General features: G+C 39.9%; 1 protein-coding gene and 1 long non-coding RNA gene across 3 annotated transcripts; one reads left to right on the forward strand and one right to left on the reverse strand.

Annotated features, from left to right (window-relative positions):
- Positions 1 to 516: 516 nt before the first annotated feature.
- Positions 517 to 11,370, reverse strand: LOC110696401 (acyl-CoA-binding domain-containing protein 4-like). 2 transcript variants are annotated; one of them, XM_021873691.1, is made up of 14 exons: positions 11,228 to 11,370; positions 10,736 to 10,851; positions 9,019 to 9,096; positions 8,751 to 8,864; positions 8,610 to 8,673; positions 8,461 to 8,522; positions 8,188 to 8,327; positions 7,978 to 8,104; positions 4,564 to 4,678; positions 4,360 to 4,448; positions 2,338 to 2,421; positions 1,477 to 1,788; positions 1,335 to 1,394; positions 517 to 1,230 (listed from the first exon to the last, which is right to left on the reverse strand). In XM_021873691.1, the coding sequence occupies exons 2-14, from the start codon at positions 10,844 to 10,846 to the stop codon at positions 1,054 to 1,056; spliced, it is 1,533 nt and encodes a 510-aa protein (XP_021729383.1). In that variant the 5' UTR covers positions 10,847 to 10,851; positions 11,228 to 11,370; the 3' UTR covers positions 517 to 1,053. The 2 variants fall into 2 exon arrangements, with proteins under 2 accessions (XP_021729383.1, XP_021729384.1); XM_021873692.1 differs by having other exon boundaries at positions 10,736 to 10,854; positions 11,228 to 11,366.
- A 525-nt stretch (positions 11,371 to 11,895) lies between these two features.
- LOC110696402 lies at positions 11,896 to 12,395 on the forward strand. Its single transcript, XR_002506285.1, has 2 exons — positions 11,896 to 11,988; positions 12,096 to 12,395. It is a non-coding gene; the product is annotated as an uncharacterized LOC110696402 (long non-coding RNA).
- Positions 12,396 to 24,535: the final 12,140 nt, after the last annotated feature.

Here is a 24,535-nt window from a genome sequence, read left to right on the forward strand (position 1 = left end):
AGTTTGCTAGTCTTTTTGAAAATCTGAGAAAGTCTTTTAGAGAAAAACCTCACCTTAAGAGAAAGATTGGTTTAACATTTCTCTTAAAGTAGAGAAAAACTATAATTATTGCCATGTCTGTTTAGGTTTTCAATTAGAGTGTTGTAATATATAAGTGTTGTAATCTTTTCAAGTTAAATTAAATAAAGATTTCTTTTAGAAGGGAACATTATCCTCTCTAACATTATGTCTCAAATAAATTATTTTTCTATTTAAAAGTTCATCATAAACACAATATAAATTGTTTAATTAGATATTACGGTCTAAATTAGGAAACGAATTAGATTTGTGAACATGGTTGAGGTTAGTTACCTTGGTAAAGATGGAATTTGTGAACCATCACATTTGTCGGCATTTGGTAGTTGGTTATAAAAGGGTGCCCAGTTCCTAGTAGGGGTTTATCATTCCCCTCTTAGATAGAAATGTTGTGAAGAATAATTTGGTGCTGCAAACAAAATGAGAGAGAAAACATGTGTATGGATAACAGAAATGAAGTAGAATTGTTAATTGCACAAAATATTAAAGAAGCATAATTGTACATTTTCAGTCCACATTCACATTTAAAAAGAAGCGACAGTAAGCCAGGACAGGGCAATGACTTTTATGTTCATCTAAAACAATGCCAAATACAATCAATTAACTTAATGTTCGTTTGGCATCATTGTGGTTTTCTGTTTTTTTTTTTTTTTCATACTCATGATATATGTCATTTAATGAAACAAAAATTAGTCAAACTAATTAAAATCATGATACTTTTGAAAACTGACAACAAAAAAGTGGAAACACCTTTTTCTTGTTTCCTGTTTTCTTGTTTCTTCTTCTTGTGACAACAAAAAAAGCTGAAAACAAAAAACAATGCCAAACAAGCCCTTAGCTATCATTGCCGAATTTTCAGCTAGCAATGCATAGTTGCTGCTAGGAAAAAAAATCGACAACTTTGCCATTTCAGAATGGAAAGCTACCTAAACTGCAATACATCAACCCCATAATAGAGTTGAAATATTTAGCGAACTCTCAAGGACTGCTTTCACCGCCAGAAAACCATTGCCAAACACCCCGTGAACCTTGTCTCTGTACTGCTGTATTGTGCTCAACCTGCTCAGTGAAGAATTTTTCTTTTCTTAGTGATTGCACTTCAGCCTCTACAGAAGGGAGTGATTCCAACATGCCTTGTAATTCTGCTGTCTGTGCCTGGTAGACATTTACCGGAACAAAAAGAATTCAGTAAGATCAACTATGCGTTTAGAAAGCATGTTCAGTAGATATAGAATAGTTGCAGCCTTTGCAGGTTGTACCTCTAACTTGAAACATCTTGATCTCTCTGATATCAACTGACCTTGAACAGAAGCAAGTTCCTAAAGAAAGAATATGTCCTTTTCAAATAAAATTCACAAGTTGCAGCATTGGCACCATATAAGAATTGATAAATCTGCATACCTTGGATAATTCTTCATGGTTACTGTTAATTTCATCAATCTTTCCCTTCAGCTTAGAGTTTTCTTCTCTAACTTCAGCAAGTGACAATTCCAAGAGTCTTTTCGCATCTTTAACACTAGTTGTACCAGAAAAACCATCCTGCTTTTGACCTGCACCTTCTACTTCAGTGTTCTCTGTCTTGGTTGAATCCAACTGCTTCCCTGAACCGATAGAATAAGCTGCAGCAACGGATGCTGCTGCTGCAGCTGCGGCAGGGGACAGGTACATCTTAGGACGTGCAGAGTCGTTCAGTTTAGGTCTCATAACAAGTACCTAATAATAAAAGGTAGAAATAGCGGACTGTCAGCCAGCTTATGTCTTATTTCTAGACAAGAAATTTTGAATCTAGAGTATCAATAAAGGCTTCTTAGATTTAACCTTCATCCAAAAGTTCGTTTACCAAATCACAACACTGGAAATAGGATATCCAAATGAAAGTGAAAGTATTGAGCATCAATTAAATCATTGGAAGGAGTAATGCATAAAAGTTCAAAAAAATTAGATGCATGGTTCATATGCTGTACATAGTGCACTCTATGCATGCTCCTCATAAAATTTAGATGTCAGCCTCATATTTCTTAGATTTCATTCAAACCAATTTGAATACAAACATCATTTTTGTGAGATTTTCATGAATCTTCTACCAAAAATAAGTATTTATGTGTTCACTAAATCGAGGTTTTACTCTCTCCAATCTAGAAAGTAATGGGTTATTTGAACCGTTCTTGAGGGTTATTGGCCGGAATTATAAAGGTTGAAACTCATTCATGACAAGTTCAAAACACTGAGTTAAATAAATAGGATTACAAAGTCTCTACATACCTCATTGTTATAATTTCCATTATATCCACCAAAAGCAACTAAATATTGGTCCCTGTGAATGTGAGCTAAGCAGATGCTGATTCCCTGCTCAGAAGAAAGTAACAATTATTATCCAGTTTCATTCATTCATTAAACAGAATAAAGCACAAAATATCTCATATTCAAAGGTGATGTCTCCTTAAGTTACACAAATAGTTTTACGCCACCCACCAGCCACCGCAAAGTTGTAGAAATATAACAAAAAGACAAATGTTAGGATCGGAGTGCTGCTGCGATTTTCAATAAAAAAAATTATATGATATTGCCTACCATACAATGAGTAATAAACTTCGTAAAATCTCTCTATATAAAAAGTCTATTGGTAAGTTTGATATAACTCTGCATAATATCATCTATCTGGTCAAAGACAAATCAGAAGATTTGCAGTCATAGATTAGTTTTATACTCAACACTTATCTTAATCATTGTGCCACTACATGTTAAAAGGACAATATGTGACAAAGGTTGTACTCCCTCCTTTTTTTTTTCCTTTTAAGTGTTACATTTTTTTTATTTAAACAAGGGCGCTTTTTATTCTTTATTTATTTTATTTTGTTAAGTGTTACACTTCTGTTTTTTATATTATTTTTCTCCTCTCATGGTTCCCACACAAGCGCACACATACCTAACACTACCCTTTTTTTTAATTTTTTTATTTTTTTTAATTTTTTTATTTCTACCCTTTGACATCCCTTACTGTACAATAAGGAATATTTGCCAATTACAACCAGTAAAAGTACCAATTTTACGGGTTACAACCATCAAAGTTTATTTTTGCAAATTACAACAAAAAGTCACCAAACATTTTAAACTACAACCAAAATCTGATTTTCGGCCACTATTACCGGAATATAATGTCATTAATCATTTATTGATATAAAAATAAACCCCCAGCAAATACTAGTTTGGAATCATTTATTCCATTAAAAGTGGCCGAAAATCAGATTATGGTTGTAATTTGCGAAAATAAACTTTGATGGTTGTAACTCGCAAATTTTCTATACAATAATTCAATAATCTATTACCTCTACCACTGTCTTTATTTATAATTGTTTAATACCCCAACTACCTCACTTATATCTTATTATATTAAAGTCAATTAAATTACCTACAACTATATACTGGTCAAAGTGTAACACTTACCAACAAAAAAACACACACAGGGATACCAAGTTATCATGGGAGGATCTAAGAAAAAGAGAACACTTTAAAGTGGATAAGGGGAAAAAAAAAATAAAGGTAATTGTTTTTCCTTCAATCATTCAAAATTGTATGGATTTTCTCATATCAATTAATGTAGCCAATTTAATTGATACTTATCACAAGATTGGATTCTAGATGTTGAACCAAGAAAAGCTGAAAAACAATGTAATATATAAGGGGGAAAAAAAAAAAAAGAAGCCTAATGGTAGGAACTGATTGACATTCACCACACTTGTCAAAATGCCTATTATTTAGAAACCAAGAGGGCATTTTACCCACAATGTATGTGATCTGTGGTCATGGTATTCTCCAAATTATGTCCATAATTCTATTTAATTATGTATCCCAACAGAATTTTACCCTTACATAATAACTAAGAGATGTACAAGTGTATGAGGTGTCATTTACTTGTATAACAAAACCCCAACTGAACTATCAATTGCCAGACGCTCCTGCTCATGGGCAATCACCCTAGCCATACGAGGACTTTGGTGCACTCAGGAGCCTCCACCACTCATTGAACCTTGCTGCTAAGCCATACACCTTGATGCCAAGGATGTAATTAATCTTATGTTTTTATCCTAAAAAGTGAGACTTCTAAGCCCCTAATTCTGCCCTTAATACGAGACTGGGCAATGGTAATAATAATCATTGTAGCAAGGTAATCCAAGAAGTATCTAAAATTCTAACTACTCACTATATCACAGAGCTTTCAACAAACAATTGCAACAATACAAGGATAGTAAAAATCAACAACACAAATAGGCAAAGAAATCAGACCTCACTGGCAAGTGGATCTCTTGGTTTCACCGAAGTTACCACTGACCAAACAAGCTTGGTCATATCTAAGACTAGTGTATCGAGGGCTCCTAATAAAACAACCATAAAATTCAATAATAAGTGCCACTAACTCCTTGCAAAACTAAGGGAGGTAACATTTAGAAAATCGTAAAGTCGAAAACCATAGACAGGTTGTGTATTTACCGCTTTTATTGTCTCCGCCACCAACTATATACCAGTTTCCATGCACCGTAATACCAGAATGTCCAGCTCGGGGAGATACATAATCACCTCGAGTCTCAGGTTGAGACCACTCCATCTACACAACAGGAAGAACCAAAATTCATTTAACAACTTAAATATAAGTAAGAATATAATGGGTTAATGAACAGACTTCACAGGTTTTTCAGATTTATCTATTTCTCATTGAAAATACATTATACAATCATCTAACACAACTTTGAACATTACCAAAAAAAAAAAAAAAACAGTACTCCTGTTTCAGTATTCTCCATTTTGCATTATTGGTTGTTACTAAATTACTCACCCCATTTTATCCAAATTACAGTTGAGCCACACAAAAAAAATACTATTCGATCCTTCCTTTACACATTACCTCACCAACCCTACTCTCTCTCCTAAAAGTAAACTAATAAACAGATATGAAAAAAAATCATCTATCAACACCACTACCCACATGATGGGCCCACCTTATACTCCCTCCATAACCTATGAGCCCAAACAAGGTATTCCAATGGTAGAGAGGATGGAAGGTTCTTTCTCCCATTAGCAATTGCAGGCTGCTGATCTTGATAGAACCAAGCATGTCCTCAGCATTTAGCAGAAACTTGAATTGGTGTTCAGAATGAGGAACAATCTTTGTAAATGTAATTTAGCATGCAATAGTCTCTATCATGATTCTATCAAATAGTTAGCACATTAAAGTAATGGCATGGTGTCAATATCTGGATGTTGGTTATAACTTACTCAAGATTGCTGTTGGGAGGCAAACTACAGTTAAAATCTGATTCGGCGCAAATAATATTTCAGATCACGAACTTTGGTTGGAGGACGGGAGTCTTAATCTCCCTTGATGGTCAGATTTCCTAGCTAATCTTATTTGTTGAGCGTACCATCCTACTAGTTCTCTTTCTAACATAGGAGTTCCTCTTAAGAACAAGATAGACAAATTAATAAGAGACTTCCTGTTGTCAGGGTTGTGATACTAGGGGAAATCATCTTTATCTGCCCAAAGTTTAGGGAGGCTTAGGTCTCCAAGACTTGGTCTATGATAGACTCACTTAATCCACACAAGAAGCAGCCACTAATGAGAGTCTATACAAGAAGGGGGAAGCACCATGGGCCACAAGATCAAGGTGACAGGCAGCATGAAAGCAAATGATCAACAGTGGAAGAAGACAAACAAGTTTCATAGAAACACTTGCGGAAGTGGTAGCAAGAAAGAAAGACTGATTCTCTGATGGAAGTAAAAGACAAACTCTAATTAATACTAGAATGCTTTATGCTGTAATATATAATGAAAGAGAACGTTAGTAAGAAGGCATGTGTGTATTGAGATATTTGAATTGAGATTGGTAACCTAAAGTTACTTGTAGAGAATAATAGCCTCAAGCTATTCTTTGTAAACCTTTTACCTTAATTATTTAGAAAAATCAGCAAGCTTCCATCTTTATCAATTTCTTAATTGTTATTTTACATAATCAGTAAATCAGTCTATTACATGGTCTCCATGCATATAGCCATTGAATGATATGGACATGCATTTCCTTGGATCCAGATTCCCTGTGGAATCCTGATATTACTAGAACAATAAATTGTGCCAGTGTGATGCTCATCATCCAACACTTACATAGCCGAAAAATAATTACCTCTTGGATGGCTTTTGCTCTTTTTCATGTTGGTCCAATCTAAGGCTGAAAATTAAAAAAAAATTTACAGTTTCAACGAGCATAGCGAATCGTCCATATCGCAAGCTTCTCGAAGTGTAGAGGTTTGTGAGCAACCATCTATCTAGCGATGTCCCACGTGCGCGGCGAATTGTCAACATTGTGAGCTGCTTAAGGCGTAGCGGCTCACACAATAGAATTCCCAACATATCTAATGTTGACGTACTAGTCAGATACGCATTTCTATCTCTTACTCTTCTATCTGTAGAACTAATACTTTTATGCAGGTATCGGTGTAGACAAAGTAATTTAAAATTGCAGAACGTTTTAAATCATTCTCCGTCCCTATCGACTACTTTAACTGAGTTTATAGAGACGTAATTCAAGGGAGAAATGAAAAAGGGGGGGGGGGGAGGGGGGGGACAAATAATTAGATAGAAATAGGAAGTTTTCTGTGGGCCTCAATGAGTATTTTTGAGCTTCTCCAAACTAGCAACCCACACGAACACTTTCAACCACTTTGAAACCTTTTGATGAATGTAGAAAGTAAGTGAGAAAGAAAGATGGTTTAGCATTTTCAGAAGTTTGCAATATAATTGACAGGGGAAAAAAAAACAGATCTCAAAAAAATCTGCCAAAGGAGACATAATAATGGATTCCAAACAGGTTAATAAGCCCCCCAAACTATGAAACTATCTATTTACACTAAAATTGAAAATCTATGAAAATTATCACCATCCCTCTCCCAAAATAAGAAATAGGAGTAGGATGAACTGTTCACAATCTATATAGAGTGGTAAACAATAATAAGGCTTCTCCCATGCCAAAGAATCCTCCCAATGAACAATGCACTCTAAATCACCCACTATGTATATGACCAAAGTCAAAAAGAGAGAAATCCATATGAAATAAACTTCCAACAGTAAAAAAAAAAAAAAGCCTGGTTTCTGTTGGCGCTTCTCATTCATTCCATTTAGTACTGTAAGCATATGAAGTTCATCTACATCAAGCGCAAAGGGTAGAAAATGACAGGTTCAAGTAATGCTGTTAGCAGACATAATCTATCATATTTATCTTCTATTTCTGCTTTGTTCTTTTTCTCCTTTGATCTCCTTCCTCTTCTATCACCTCAAATCAGCTTAGTATACTACATATACATAACTACTATGTGCCTAAGAGAACCAAGCTCAAGAGGACAGCCATCTTCCCCACTAATATAATGATTTTAGTCATCAGATTACCAAAACCCAAGTCACCCTTCTCCATAGGAATGTGATAGATTTGGTTAAGAGAAAAATTTATCTTCTCAGGAACAACTATTCAAACACAAACATGTACATTGCTCTAAAGATAGCATCTGCATGAATAGGAATAAATAAACCAAAAACACTGCCAAAGCTTCTGTAACAAAAACAGAACACACACATACAAAGTTTAATCTTTCCATTGTAAAAGCATGTAAATTTAGCATCAAGTTCAATCAAGTTCCAAAATGGTTTGACAGACATCTAGATTCTAGAAATCTAAGTCCCTCCATCGTTACCTATTAGATAGAAGCTTCAATGGTACATTTTGTGATTATAATTGGTCTTTGTGCAACCATATGATCCTAAATATGTAATAGCTCATGCCTTGAGAATTAAAATACTAGCAAATTATATCATATCCGTTTTAAAAAAAATAAAAAATAATCTCAAAGGACAATACTTACCGTTTCCAAGTCTAGCACGTATAAATCATTGAAGCAAGTTGAATGAGAAGATCCGCCAAATACCAGGAGGTAACGTTCAGCATGTACAGTAGCTGCATGATCATATCTTGGAGAAGGCGGATTCTGCCTATCAAAATAACAAGAAAGTGATGCACAGCTCATATGCAATCACACAAAGAGCTTAAAGAAAAGGGGAGAAGAGATACTCACGTAGCTTCAACTTTATTCCAAGTCATTGTGTCAAGGTCGAGAATATATATATCATTTAGAAGTTTCCGGTGGATATCTTCACCACCAAACACTATCAATTTTGAGCCAACCAGTGTCACCGACTCTCCTTCGCGAGCAACCTTAGCAAAAAAATACAAGGTAAAATAATTGTACGAACTTCAAAACTTGTGTAACATAGCAGGATAATAGAACAATAAAAGAAAAGAGGCGCTTTGGAAAGTGAACAAACATCAGTCAGCATATTTTAGTTACCGGAATTTCTCCAATAGTCTCCATAACACCACATTCTTGCGTCTCTAGATCCAAAATTAGTACTGCAAAATTGACACATAGAAAGTCAAATAAAGTACCTTTGACTAACAATAATAAACCAAATGAGAGTAATGAGAAAATGGCTGAACCTGTTACACAACTAGAATACTTTGAATGCCCATCAAGTAGTAGCAATTTCTGTCCCCAAACAATCTGCAAACATGACAAATAAAGCGCATAAGAAAAAATGTGTTTTACTTGGCTGGGATAATTATGGTTAGTCAATTTACCATATGGTGACCTGAGGTGGCTGGGAAGACTTGTACCAAGCTATCATTTTCAGCTGCAGATGAGGCAGCAGGAAGCTTCAGCGACGACCATGTAGTATTTGTAAAATCTAAAACCTAAAAATGCAAATGTACGTTAGAAATGTCTTTCAACTACAATCAGCAAAAACAATGACAGCTTTACTTCCAAAAGGATGGGATTAGCATTAGCCACATGAATAAGTTACTAACGTGAATAATATTTAAATATGAAATGTAACCGGATGATAACCTGAATATCTGACAAGTGACGACCGTTACGACTACCACCAGAAATGAAAAGCCTCTCCCCGGCAACAGCTGCAGCATGCTAAAAAAGACAAATTAAAATGTTATACCTTGGTTCATATGAATAATCACAACAAAATATCAAAATATTGTAATAAACAAACAAGAAAGGTAGGAGGAAGATATCCAGTACTACATCCACCAATAACACCTAATCCATTTTGACTGGGCGTATCAGCTAATACTATAACTAGTACGGAGTAGTACCTTTGATTATTTAGTTAGCAATATTACCAAAAAAAAAAAAAAAAAAAAAAAAAAAAAAAAAAAAAAAAAAATTAAGAATAATCCAACAAATTTTTTAAACAACAATCTATAAGGCAAGACATGCTATGATGCCATGCCACATGTCGCCTTCCAAAATGCAATGACTGTAATTCCTATAATCCTTTCACTCTACAAAAATGTTTCTATGATTTCAACCACCTTAAAATTATAAGATATATTGCTTATCATCTATGATATATTATTTTTGTGTCTACACACAGTCATCTACTCATCTTAACTGTTATCATCTTCAAGATAAAAGAATTAATTTCAATAATTAAAAACAACATAATTTTAAATTATTAAATAATGATTAGCATATATGCACTAACATTTAGCCATTATGTTCCAACACATTTACATGCTATTTCGTATAGCATTATTTCACAACTAACCATTAAATTTCTCTAACTTTTGGTTCATGTTGTTTTGTTGTTGTTGTTATAGTATATAAGAATTCCTTTAAAATTTCAAATACTTTATAACAACTTTAATCTCATACGTAGAATTATAATGACCCGGGACACCAAAAGTTGATTAATTTAAATGCATTCAAAATAAGTACATGAATATTGTAAAAGTCAAAACCAGTAAAGGCAACAAGGTAATATGGGACTAAGGGAGTACAATTTTTAACTACAAGAAAAAACTTATCATATAAGAAAAATGTAACACTAATGCTAAAACATTATTGAAACAAAAGTTTTCAATGAAAGCCATGCCTATATCTCCATAATGGTCTTATAATTTGGATTACAACCATTATGCTGGCTACTTTAGAAAAGGAATTCGTGCTACAAAAGTTCCTCTGTTTCTTATTAATTGCAACACTTACCATTTTCATCCATTTTTTATTGCAACACTTCCTTATTTGGTAAGGGTCTACTACTATACTATGTTTCTCTCTTGCTAACGCTACTTGCACTACTTTTTTTTTATTATTATAATTTCTTTCTTTCGCTTACTAACAATTATATATACCCCACCAACTGTACTTTATGTTATACCCACCCCCCCAAAAAAAAAAAATTTGGTCCCCTCCCTATAGTTTTTAGTAAACTTTGCGCTAAGTCTAGTGTCACAATTAATTAGAAAAAGGAGTACAAGTTTTCACAAAATAACACATGGAAAGACATATATGCTACAAGCAAGTATGACTTAAGTTAATGGCATTGACATAAACCCCATCTTTTCCATTACAAGTAAAGTTCCAAATCCAATAACCTTGATTGATTAAACTGAACCAGAATTCTTTAAAAAAAAACAATACCATTCAAGCCAAAAGAAAGCAATCTCAACTCAATTCACCCAAAGTCAAATATCTTTCTACCTTTAATGATATTGCTTAAAATGCAGAAGAATTTAAACAAACAAAAACAATCAATGATCACAACCTTATAGCGACCCGGAGGTCGACGACCGGCAACAGGAACTGTCACCCATTGATCATGGAGCAAATTGGAGAACCAAGTTCCAACATCAACATCCTGATCTCCATTATCCATATCAACTGCTTCAGAATCGCAAATTATTAGTTCATATAACATAGCATTTCTCTATTGCCAAAAACAGATCCAATAAAATCAAAATCGAACAATTTCCAATCAATAATTCACAGGCCCGTCCCTGAGGCAGGGCAGGAGGGAAAAGAGATCTAATTTCATATTCAATTATCTCGAAAAATACATAATTTTAGGGATATTTGATTCAATATTCAAATTAGGCACATAATTTTGGTTATGATGTTTCATAATCTAAGAATTTAGAACCAATAGTTGAGATTTACGAACCCTAAACTTAAAGCACTGATAATTAAATTAGATTAGATCAAATATAAACTCTAGATTGTGAAATTGATATGATGATAACAACAACAAACAACTTACCTTAGAAGCTGCTTCAATAGGGATACAAGAATGCGCTTCAACGGAGAACGTCAACTGCGCTTCAATGGAGAACGTTGAGTTCGAACCTCCTATTCTTATTTTTGTGCATTGACTTTTAATTTTCCACGTACTTTTTTTTTGGACGTAATTTTCTACGTACTTTATACAGTATACTTCTTTGTTTAATTTAGGGGTGAGCAAAGACTCAGGGTACCCGGTATCGGACCCGGAACTGATTAGGATCCGTCGGGTCCGGACCCAGAACTGGTCTCACCGGTTCCGGGACCGGACCAAAATGTCGGTCCCGATTATAACCGATTCCGGGACCGAGTCCTGAAATTTCGGACCCGGTACCCACTGGTACCCGGTTCAGTTATAAATTTAAGTTTTTTTAAGCCCATATATATAAACTTATACAAACCTAAAATGCAAACCCTAACATAAAACCAGCCGCCTCCTTCCTTTATCCTCTGATCCTCTTTGCTTTCTCTCTCCTCTTTCCCTTCTCTTCATCTTCTTCTCTATTTCTCTATCTTCTTCTCTAATTCTCTATCTTCTTCCACCCTTTCTCATCATCTTATTCTTCCACCCGGTCGAGCTATATGTCTCTTTGTTTTAGTGAGTTGCAGCCATCATTCTCTCTGTCCCCTTTTGGAAACTCAATTCCAAAAAATTTGGTCCAACAATAATGATCAAAGGGCAAAGGGTGTTAATGTTCGTCAACTAGTAAACATGTTCACGCCTCCCTGCAAGCCATAAAGGTTGATTTCATATATGTATTGGTTGGACTTTAGATCTAATTTTTCATCTCAATATTCTGGAATTTTTCTATGATTTCAAGGTTTTTTTTTTTTTTTTTAATGGCTAGAAACGCAACATATCAAACCGGGTACCTCGGTTTTGGAACCAGTTCCCAGCGTTTCGGTTCCGAATCTCAAATGTTGGGACCCGGTTGTTACCAGTTCCGGGTCCAGTTTCAAAATCTTAGACCCGGTACTAACCGGTTTCGGGACCAGGTCTTTAGTTTTACATCGGGTACTCGGTAGTGCTCACCCCTAGTTTTTTTTTTTGTAATTATTATTATTATTCAAATGTAATACTCTTTCCGTCCCTTTATTAAAAACCTGTATTTTTTTTTTGACAAATCAAAATTAAAGACTTATTTCTATTTTCAGATTGTACTATTTGAAAATATTCTCTACATTTTGATGAGTTGTCATCACTTTTTTGTACTAATAATGACTTTTTACATCAATTTTCAACACTTTCTTTCTCCCTCTCTTCAATTATTCCCAACCACTTTTTTTTATCAATCTCAAACCCCACATTCACTTATGTACTTCTACCACCTTTCTTAATTTTCGTGAAATAAAACCAAAATAGGTCTTTAATAAAGAGACGAAAGGAGTACTTTTTTGTTAGTTGTAATAAAAAAATTAGATATAAATTACTAGTGTGCTAAACCCTGTTATCTTCAGTTTATTTAAGTTAAACTGAAATTTAATTGTTTTTAGTGAGGTGAAATTATTTTTGTTAAACCGAACTTATTTATACTAACTAGGGAGTTCTCCACACGTGTTGCGCGTGTGCTAGTGGTGTCGTAGCTAAGTTATTTCTTATTCGGTTATCACTTGTTTAGAAAATATGTAGTTAAGTTATACATAGTATAAGTTTAAGTTTTTGTAAATATAGACATATGGGTGAGGAGTGATGGAAAATTGTAAATGATTGAGTGTAACACCCTAAAATTTCCTTTCCTTTAAAAGACCTGTTTTGCTCTTTTAAAGTAAGAAATAGGAAAATCTAAGACAATACCACCTCCTTGAAAACGACTTAGGTAATTATTAAAGACACACAACGGAAGACTCACTTAAAAAAAACCATTCAAAACAAGTTAACTCAAAAAGTCAAACCAATGAAAGTAAAGTCTAACCAAAGCCAAACGAAATTAACTTACAACTTGGACCATTATAGGCCCTTATCATAACCCAAAACAAATATAAAACCTTTGTGTTAGTCTCACAAGCAATTATATAACAATCAAAGCAAATAAAACACATCGTATTCTTATGGAAACTAAACAGGATTCGCTCTTCACTCATGTCCATCATGAATATGGTTCATCACTTGAAAAACTTCTCTTTACTTTGTCCTTACTACTCGCCATTAGAAATGGGTCGTTGTAGGACAAAGATAAAGATAAGGTCAAACAAACATACAAACACACAATCAACAATGCTAAGTACAGAAGCGTTAACAGTACACACTAACATGCTTTCATCCTATCAACACACAACTTATTATGTTACGCCTGTTTCAAGCATACAACATACCGTACAACCAACCAATAAATAAATGAATTGCTTATTTAATTTGATTACGCATCGACCGGGTTTCCCACCAAACCCCTACCCCAAATAATTTGAGGTAAACTACATCGGAAGCTAACCGGGTAGGCAAATGTCACATGAAAGTGACGAACATCCTGCGCATAAAATAATAGAAGGAAAATACGGCGTCCTGTACTCCCAATAGAAGTTATGGTTAAATATAAAACCCCATAACTCCCCTCATATGTTCATACTCAAGGTATATACGTTCCAAGAGTTTTGGTGCATAATCTCTTTCACTTTACGTTGTTTACATATTTTAAACTTGGTAATGACTCTCAATCCACAACACAATCAATCATTATAATTCATTCAAGCAATCAAACATACAGTTTAATTCTTGAATAATTAGTGACCACATTAATTTAATATTGAACCCTTTTTAGACTACCTCGGCGTTTAATAACACCTTCAGTGCATAAAGCACCGCAAAATCCTATCCTTCGGTGTTTAGAACACCTTAAGTGCACTAGGCACCGCAATATATTTTATTCCTGTGTACTAAGACACTTAATAGCTCAATTCCCATGCTTAAAGAATCAATAAAAATGATATAAACCATCATAAAATTCCCTTTTATATTCAAAACCAAATTAAATATTTAGTTTAATTAAACATTCTCTCAACCATGCCAATAATAAAAATGTGGTCCATAATCAACATGTCAACATAATTAATTCCAATCAATAATTCACCTCAAATAATTCATACTTCACAAATCAATCACCAAAATCAATCTAATCAACAATTCCAACCAATACCTATCATGATACTACCTTGGAATTAATTAAACAAAGTCTAGCATGCTACTACACACTTAAATAATTACCGAGTACGCGAACGTACCTCGAATATGATCTCAAAATCGCCGCGACTACACAAAATCACTCGCTTGGAAGTCTTCTTCATCCCAAAATTACAAAGAGACATTAATAACTATTCATAATAAATTTCTAGCAATAACTACTACATTTTTTACCAAATGCAATGGCCTAATAAAGGCTATTACAACAATATTTAAATTACCGTTGTAATAGAGTAGGCTATTGTCACGGATTTAACACTAATTTTCTTAGAGGTAGAGCTATTTCCACGGCTCTAAAGAAACGTTGCAGTAGCCTAGCTATTTTAACAAAAATGAGACCTGTTTCGGGGTTTTCTGATGTCCTGCGGGAGAGTTACAATTCCGAGACTGGAACCGGACGCCTGTACCTGCAAAATAACGGAGACTCCTGGGAGCTCCGCCTCCAACGGTCAAGTTAGTACCTGATTAAGGAGTAATTAATGCGGAAATTAAAGTGATTTGGTCTCTCTAGGTGAGAGTGTTTAATGTAGGTAATCTGCTTTGTTAGCGAGATCAGCCGGTTATTACTGTGTGTAATTAATGTGTTTTTTTCCGTAATGTTTCTGTTCTCCCCCTTAATGAGGATTAAGGGAGGTATTTATAACCTTGGAAAACGTGTTCATCCTAGGTTTAAGTAAACCTAGGGCCGATTGGGCTTCCCTCGGAAGTTGGGCCTGGGTGGCCGGTTTCTCCATTAGGCATGGAGTATGCCACATGTCTTGACATAACAGGTCCAAGGTGGACGAATAAGCGCGTGCCACGTGGGAAGCCCTGACTGTTCCAATTGGGGGACACTTGGCAGGACCTGATTGGTCCACGTGGCGCATTCCGATTGGTGGGAGCAAAATCCCCTAATCATTTTCCCCTCACAGGTGGCACGTGATTGGTCACGTGTTACCTGTGACAGGTGTCGCACTGTAACAGGCGACGGCCTGCTACAGGTGTCAGTCGGCGAAAGGACGAGAGATTTTCCCGCCCAAATTTTGAATTCTGAAAGTGACCCTTCGCCTTCCCACTTCGCCTATATAAGGGAGAGTTGTCTTGAGTCATTTTCACACTTTGAGAACTTTTTGAGAACATTCGGACCCCTGAACTTGCTCTGACATTTTGGACCTTTTCTGCCTACCGCCTGTTCTGACAAGCCGACTGCACAGGATTTTCAGAACTTCATCAACCATCACTCGTTCAGGTAACTCAGTTCTCTTACTCTTAATTTTCTTTTTATTTTCTGAAATGGCACCACGGAAGCACACGACACGACCTAGGTTAGTGATTAGCCGGTCACCGGGGACGGCTGAATCTAGGACTAGGAGTGCCGCCTGCCCTTTTCCGGACCCATCTTTTCCCTTTATACAAAGTCCGACTGTATCTGTGTCTTTGCAGAGCAGGATGGCTAGAACGAAAAAGACAGCTAGGATCTCAAATTCAGACGACTCCTCCCACATGGTGCCGCTTAGTGAAACATCTGACCAGGCGCCAGATGTGGAAGTGAAACAAGGCGGCCTGGATGCCGGCAATTCTGTGGGGGGAGTCATAGTGACCCCTTCCCATTTAACAGTTAACAAATCTGCTCCTTTTCAAAGAGAGGAGGCGGGCCCCTCCAGGAGAGGGGAGGAGTCGTCCTCTTCGGACTCGTCGGAGGACGATTCCGAGTCAAGCTCTTCTGGCCATGCTTCTTTGGGTACAGAAGAGAAAAACAGCCGCCTGCAAGAGGCGAGACTTTCTCACGCAGTTTAGAAGGGGGACAATTGGGCGGAACCATCCGCCTCTTACCGAGAGCTAAATACCCCCTACTACTGCACGGTACCTCGGGGCCGAATCACAGCCATGCAAGAGAAAGTGGAGAGCTTTATTGCAAACCACACCATGGGCCCCGATTTTCTAGTGTTTGTGTCAGATCCAGAAGACACAGTCGTCTGGCCGGCTGGTTCCAGTTATGATAGCGCCTGCTTTGGCTGCTACGAGGCGGCCATCAAGGCAGGGCTTCGCTTCCCATTACATCCGGCTGTTCAGCGGATTTTGGATGGGTATGAGTTGGGGTTATGGCAGTTAGCCCCAAACTCCTAGGTCAACGTACTCGGCTATGTGGCCGGGTGCGAACTGCACGGGGTGGAGCCGAGCTTCGAGGCTTTCGCCCATATGAACTATCTCAGCCGGACCCCTAAGACAGGCGGTACCGGCTGGTATCAATTGACAAGCCACAGGGGCTACCTCATGACAAGAGGTAAAGCAAACAAGTGGAAGGACTGGCGGAGCACCTTCCTCATCATTGAGAGTTCAGACATTGAGCTGTACAAGCGCTTCAATAGGTGGAACAGGAATCCGCCCCTTCTTGCAGGCGGCCGTAGCATGCCGCTTGTTCCCCCCAAGGCTAAGAAAGAGATCCTTGATAAAGGACTCTTTAAAGTAGAGTCGAGGGTCGACTCTACTTCAGGGGTACGAGAGCAAGTACCCCTGCACTACGTCCCGAGCTTCAAGTAGCTCTATGACGAGTACTTTTTGGCCGCCTGCGGCCTCAGCAGTCGGTGCTCAAGAGGTAGTCGGCCTGTCGAATACTCTGTTGTTCCATACATTTGTTGTTTATCTTTTATTAACTTTGCTGTTTGTTTTTGCAGCTGACGCCATGAGCAAAATCACCGCCTCCAAGACTGCGGCGGCCATGTTGCGGGCCTCTATTATGCAACAAGCTTCAACCGACTCCCCTAAAAAGGGGGCACCCTTGGTGAGCTCCGAACCTTTCACCCTCTTTTTGGAGTGTTTATGCATATACTGACTTTTTTCTTCTGTTTTAGACGGGTGCTCCAAGAGCTTCATCTTCCCAACAGCCGGACCCCAAGGCCCGGAAGACGACTGTTGGGAGCTCTCCTGGTTCTGCCAGGAAACAGGTGGCGGCTGAGAAGCAGCCGACCACTTCTTCTAAAACTCCAAATGGGCCGCCTAGAGGTATGAAGTTGTCCTTGTAAATTTTAGACTTGCTCCCTTTTTTACTATGTCTAATCCGTTTGTTTATGCTTGATGCAGCCGGCCCCCAGGAGCCTGACTTGGTAGAGATGGCCAAGTCTATGATCAGGGCAGTTCCTCCAGCTGAAAGGGAGGCGGTCAGGGGTGTCGGCACCCTTGACCTTGACGGGATTGCAGGGGTCCTTGCTGAGGTATACTTAGCATATTTTTGAGTATTTGAATTTCTGGACGCCTGTTTTATTTTTTGTTTGGAAACTGACGCCTGTTTCTTTGTACTTAGGCCCTGCTCCGAGTTAACGGCCTTCGCAAGCCGCTTGATCGGAAGAACAAAGAGGTAAAGGCTGCAAAAGCTGTGGCCGCCTCTGACTGTGATAAGGCAATGTTTCAAATTGCCCAAAATGAAGTTCTGACCATTGATGTTCTTTATTATCAGGCGCAGGCTACCGCCGCTGTTCGGGCTCAGTTAGAGGCGGCCCAGAAGAAGAATGACGAGCTGGAGGCGACCATCACAAATCTCAAGGCCGAGCTGAAACCTCTTCGCCTGAAAATGTACTCTTACGAAGCCATGGAGAAATCCTTGGCCAGCGTAAAGGAACGCCTAGTGACCCAGGAGAAGAGTCTTACCCAAGAGCTCTCGAAAAAGGCCGAGCAAGAGAAGAAAGAGCTGGTCCGGGAGATGATGGAAGACTCCGCTCAAATCCAGCGCATGACCTGGGGCCGCCTCTTCCCCAGTGCCGACTTTGCCTCTTGGGAAAGAACGTACCGCCAGTGTTCGGATACATATAATCAAGAGATCCTGGCGGCTGCTGAAGAAGAGGCGTTGGAGGAAGCGTTGGAGGAGGAGGAGCCGGTAGTGGCGCTTGTGCCGCTTGGGGGTAAGGCATCAAAAAAGGATGCAGCTGAAGCCGAGTCCAGCAAGAAGAGTGCTGACCACGCGGCAGCTGCTAATACTGAACTGCCCCTTCTTAAGCTTTATGTATTCTTTCCACGGCCTGCGTGCCGTTTGCTTTGTATTTACCCGGCCAGGGGGCCGGGGCTTTGAATATTTTGCTGGTCTTTAATGACCGGCTTATTTTTAATGAATTTTTGTTTTGCCTCAAATTTGTTTAAGTATTGAATATTCCAATATCCAATTGTTCACTAGACCGACTGTTTTACATGGCCGATAGTTGCAGACAGGTACGGAAAGTTAGTCACGCCGCCTATGCCCCTGGACGACTGGTTGTCTGTTTCCAGGATAGACGATCAGTCGGCCATTTATCCAATCAGTATTCGAACTATTTTAAAGACTGGATCCTTTTTAGGCAGGCGGTCCTGTCTTTTGTAAATTTAACCAAGTAGGAAAGTGGTCTGACCAAGTAAACATGAGTGTTACCTAGCCGCCAAGGAACTGAGTAGTTGAGATAACAAGCGGCGGGTACCGGTTGTTTCCCTTTATTCAATATTTGTTGGCTTTTAACTCGTAATTTGTTAACTTAGCAGGAGTAGTGGTTGAGAGCCCCTGTTTGATAAAAACAAGCGGACGACTCATACCTTTTAGGCTCCATACTAAGTTTGAGGGAGTGACTATAAGTTAACATAGGAGTTACTTAGTCTCCGTCACACTAGATTGAGAAGTAGAGGTTCCAGGCGGCGGAGGCCGGCTGATCCCCTTGATTCGCCAATGTTTGTTGGCTATTAACTCAATAGGTTACCTAGTAGGAATAGGGGTTTGAGTGCCCCTGTTTGCCAAAAAACAGGCGGTCTACTCAAACCTTTTAGGTTCCATACCAAATTTGAGGGAGTGACTATGAGTTAACATTGGAGTTACTCAATCGCCATCACTCTTGCTTGAGAAGTAGAGGTACCAGGCGGCGGAGGACGGCTAGACCCCTTAATTCGCCAATGTTTGTTGGCTATTAACTCAAGAGGTACCCCCTGCATTTATCCCAAGTAATACAGGCGGTCATCTGACTCAGATGTCAACTGGTACCACTGGTTTGGTTAGTGATAGAGGTATCCTTGTCTCAAAAACGGCTACGTGGTTGCCCTTGGGGACAGTCGTATAGGTGCCGTGTAATTAGTTTATAGAACAATGTTCCACCCAAAAGGGAGCTGCTCTCTGCGACGAATTTCATCCGGAGGGATGCCGCCGGACGCCTGCTATGATGTTGGGACAGGTCGTAGTAGTTTTGTAAATTTGATCAGTTGGCTTGGCGCCTTGTCTGATCATTCGGCCTGTGGCCTTGGTAAGTTCTTGGTGAACGTAGGTGCTAAGTAAAAGGAGGGTAGCCGCCTGTTAGGCACAGGGTCGACCAGGCCCCAATCTTTTTAGCTAAGTATTAGGGGGGTGGCTATGTGTTTGGAACCAGTCGGCCATCTTCTTATGGAGAGTAGCCGACTATATGTCCAGACGACATGCCCCTAAATAAAGTAAAATACTCAATGGAGAGTGGCAGACGGCATGCCCCTCTGAAGTAAAAATACTCAATGGAGAGTAGCCGAATGTAAAAGTACAGACGGCATGCCCCTCTAAAAATAGAGTAAAACTGAATGGAGAGTAGCCGACTGTAAAGGTACAGACGGCATGCCCCTCTTTAAGTAAGTAAAAATTAAACATGGAGAGTAGCCGACTATTTGTTAGTAGGCGTGCCCCTCTTAGTACGAAATTGAATAGTAAGTGAAAACTTTTATTAAGTAGCTCTTGACTATTTACATCATTCAAAAGAAATATTTCTTAAGATTATCTACATTCCAAGTTCGAGGCAACGGTTGTCCGTCTGGTGTTTCCAGACGGTAGGTACCGTCCCTGACTTCCTCATAGATTCGGTAGGGTCCTTCCCAGTTGGGAGTTAGTTTGCCAGACTCATTAGCCCTACCAACTGCTTCCATTTTTCTAAGTACAAAGTCCCCTACTTTGAGTGGACGCCTGTGTACTTTTTTGTTATATGATCTAGTCATTCTCAGGCGATAGATCTCATGGCGCAAGACAGCATTGCCCCTCTTTTCAGGAAGTGAGTCTAATGCCAGGCGCATGGCTTCCCAGTTTGCCTCTTCGTCATATAGCATTACTCGAAGAGTCAGCTCGTAGTGTTCTATTGGAAGAACAGCTTCCGCACCGTAAGTTAGGAGGAGTGGAGTTTCTCCAGTCGCCCCTTTTTCAGTCGTCCTAATGGCCCAGAGAACATGTGGTAGTTCATCCGCCCATAGGCCGCCTGCTCGTTCAATCGTTTTCTTGAGACCGTCTGAGATGATTTTATTAAAGGCTTCTACCTGGCCGTTTGCTTGTGGACGGCCGACAGATGCAAAGTAGTTTGCAATTCCTTGGTCACCCAACCAGCTTTTGAGAACAGGCGTCTCAAATTGGGGACCATTATCAAAAAACCATAGACATGGGAACCCCGAACCGAGTGATGACATTTTTCCAAATGAATGAAATTACATCTTTCGTCTTGATTCCCTTTACAGCCTCCGCCTCTACCCATTTAGTGAAGTAGTCGACGGCAACAAGTATGTACCTCCTTCCGCCTGTAGCAGGCGTATATGGACCCAGAATGTCCATGCCCCACTTAGCAAACGGTAGTGGGCTGTGAATGGTAGTGAGGTCAGTAGCCGGACGGTGAATTAGTTTGCCAAACCTTTGGCACTTGTCACATTTTTTCACCATCTCCATTGCATCTGCTTCCAAAGTAGGCCAAAAGTAGCCCTGCCGCCTTGCCCTTTGAGCAAGCGTCCTACCGCCTATATGAGAAGCACAGTAACCAGAGTGAAGATCGTCTAGTATCTCTCGTCCCTTTTCTGGAGTAACACACTTTAAGAAGGGTTGAAGGTACCCCTTTTTGTGAAGTTCTCCCTTTATCATTTCAAAACAGGTGGCTCGTTTTTTCAGTGCTGCCGCCTGTTGAGGATCATCCGGCAGTGTACCGTTTGTCAGATATGCCCTGATTGAATCCATCCAGGTTGAGCTTCTGTCTAGGATTCCAATAGGGTTTTCCTCGATGCTTCTCTTCTCCATTACTTCCCAAAAAACAGTTCGAGGAGTATCAGAGGAGGCGGATGATGCTAATTTTGATAGTGCATCCGCCTGGTTGTTTTCTAATCTCGGCACTTGGATCAGATGGAAATCCTCAAGGGAGCCGACTGCTTGTCGGACCGCCTGTAAATACTTGATCATGACCGGATGGGTTGCTTCGTATTCGCCATTGTACTGACTCACTATCAATTGTGAATCGGAACAGGCGTCTATTTTTCTTGCCCCTGCCGCCTTGCACATGCGGATCCCGGCTAGTAAAGTTTCATATTCTGCCTCATTGTTTGAAGCCTGAAAACTGAAGCGTAGAGCATACTCGTACCTGTTGCCCTCTGGCGACTGACATATGACGCCTGCTCCACAACCATTTGAAGTAGAGCTTCCGTCCACATATACCTTCCATACTTGGTCTGGAACTTGAGAGTCAGGAGGACGAGTCATCTCTACAATAAAATCAGCAAAGGCTTGCCCCTTCACTACTTTTCTAGGCTCGAATGTAACTTCGAGGCTCTGTATTTCTATGGCCCATTTGATCATTCGGCCTGACGACTCCATGATGGTAAGTGGCCGCTTGATAGGTTGGTCTGTATACACGACGACTGCATGTGCCAAAAAGTAGGGCTTCAATTTTTTAACAGCCATGAAGAGTGCAAGACCAAATTTCTCCACTAGGGGATACCTCAACTCGGCATTTTTCAGTACGTGACTGACAAAGTAGACCGGGAGCTGACAGCCGTCTCTTTCAGCAAGGAGAACAGCGCTTAACGCATGATCAGAGACGGCCAGGTACATGTAGAGTACCTCTTTGGGCAAAGGGCTGACCAGCCTCGGCAAGGAATGCAAGTGAACTTTTAATTTCTGGAAGGCGGCCTCAGCATCCGGCCCCCATTCAAACCTTGCCTTTTTCTTAATTGCCTGGAAAAAGTATAGGCATTTGTCGCCTGATCGGCTTAGAAATCTTCCCAAGGCCGCCAGACAACCTATTAACTTCTGAACCTCTCGGATGGTACGAGGCGACTGCATGTCAATGACCGCCTGCACCTTCTCAGGGTTCGCCTCTATTCCTCTCTGATTGATAAGGAATCCGAGAAATTTCCCAGACTCAACTCCAAATACACATTTCTTGGGATTGAGCATGACATGGTGCCGCTTGAGTGTGGCGAAAGTTTCTCGGAGGTCCGACAGATGATCTTTCTGAAGTTTAGTCTTGACAATCATATCATCAATGTATGCCTCGACGTTTCTCCCAATCTGATCAAAGAACACAGTGTTTATCATTCGTTGGAAGGTAGCCGGGGCATTCTTAAGACCAAACGGCATGACCGTGTAACAGTATAACCCCTGATCAGTGACGAAGGTCGTCTTCTCCTGATCTTTCTTCCATAAAGGAATTTAATGGAAACCAGAATAAGCGTCCATAAAACTCATCAAGGCATGGCCGGCTGTTGAGTCGACCAGGTTATCAATTTTAGGCAGAGAGTAACTGTCTTTGGGGCACGCCTTGTTTAAGTCTGTGTAGTCTACACACATTTGCCAGGTGCCATTCGGCTTTTTAACAAGCACCACATTTGCAACCCAGTCTGGGAAGTAACATTGCCGAATGAACCCTGCATCAAGTAATTTTTTAACTTCGGCGGCTGCCGCCTGACTTCTTTCTTCGCCATGGTTCCGCTTCTTTTGTCGTACCGGCTTCTTTTTCGGATCCACGGCCAGTTTATGTACCGCCAGATCAGGACTAATGCCTGGCATTTCATGGACTTCGAATGCAAAGATGTCCTTGTATTCTTTCAATAGTTTGTGAAAGTTGTCACCAAGGTTTCTCAGAGCAGTCGTCCCAACTTTGACTGTTCGGTCAGGACGTGAGTCGTCTAAGATCAGGTTCGCATGCTCACCAGCCGGCTGAGGGCGGAACTCATCCGGCCGCTCCTCTGCCAATGATTGCTATTTTCTTTCTTTTCTTGTGGCCCCTGTCTGGGATGCCTTTCTCTTTTTGCCGCCTGCTTCTTGAACAGGCGCACTCTCCTTGTCAAGGTCTGCTTTTTCACCGCTTGACCCAGTAGCCATAACAGTGGGCTTGACATCCGAGAGATAGCACTCTCGGGCCATCCTCTGATCTCCCCTTAGGGAGCCGACTGTTCCATTATCCCTCTCAAACTTGAGCAACATAAGAGATGGGATTATAACAGCCTTGGAATTATTCAGGGTAGGTCGACCCAGAATCATGTTGTAGGCCGAGAGTTCCTCTACTACCAGGAACCGGACTACCATGTGTCGTCCTTCCCCTTTTTCTCCCAGGCGGATGGGTAAATCTACTCGTCCCAGTGGGTGGACTCCTCCTCCTCCAAACCCTACTAAAGGGTGGGAGGCCGGATGTATGCAATCAGTCTGATATTTTAGTTTCGACAGACATTTGCTACTGATGAGATCTGAGGAGCTTCCGGTATCTATGAGGATTCGGCCAACTCTCTGGTTGGCCACTTTACATTCAATAACGAGAGGGTCGTCATGCGGCCCCCTTACCCCTCCTAGATCTTCTTCAGTGATGACAATCTCAGGAAATGAATATTTGGACGGCCGTTCTGGTGAACGGAATTTACATCTAACCGCCTGATATTGTCTTTGTTGCCCCTAATAGTGGGGCCGCCTCCTGAGAAGCCGCCTGCAATGGTGTAGACGACTGCATCATCTCTATCAGAGCTGTCGGCCTGCTGATTCTTTTTGGCCGACTGCTTTTTTGAGGAAGTGTTCCCCGTAGATTTCTTGACATAAGTGTCAAGATCACCTTGCTCAGCCAGGCGGTCTAGGTACCGCGTGAGACTGATGCAGTCATTGGTGTGATGACCAACATCATCATGATAAGCACAAAATTTATCTTGGTTCCGGTTGTTTGCAGAACCCTTCATGGGGACCGGCTTCTCAATTGAGAACCGTCCCTTGATTTCTTTTAGGATAAACTGGTTATCCTTGTTAAACGCATACTTTGGGGAGTATGGTTTGAATTCTTTTTTCTTTTTCTGGGCCGGCTGTTTAGAGGAATCAGCCGCCCAGACCTCTTTTCTTTTCTCATCTTTGTTTGACGACTGTTTCTGTCGTCCTTCTCTTTT

This window comes from Chenopodium quinoa, unplaced genomic scaffold, assembly GCF_001683475.1.
Source record: "Chenopodium quinoa cultivar QQ74 unplaced genomic scaffold, ASM168347v1, whole genome shotgun sequence".
NCBI lineage: Eukaryota > Viridiplantae > Streptophyta > Magnoliopsida > Caryophyllales > Amaranthaceae > Chenopodium > Chenopodium quinoa.

Bases quoted from the DNA above. Each gene is read 5' to 3' on its own strand.
- LOC110696401 (XM_021873691.1), bottom strand. From the start codon at position 10,846: ATGGATAATGGAGATCAGGATGTTGATGTTGGAACTTGGTTCTCCAAT. The intron at 8,865-9,018 runs GTTATCATCCGG...TTGCATTTTTAG, and splicing joins GTCACTTGTCAGATATTCAG to GTTTTAGATTTTACAAATAC. The intron at 8,105-8,187 runs GTGAGTATCTCT...TTATTTTGATAG, and splicing joins TGGAATAAAGTTGAAGCTAC to GCAGAATCCGCCTTCTCCAA.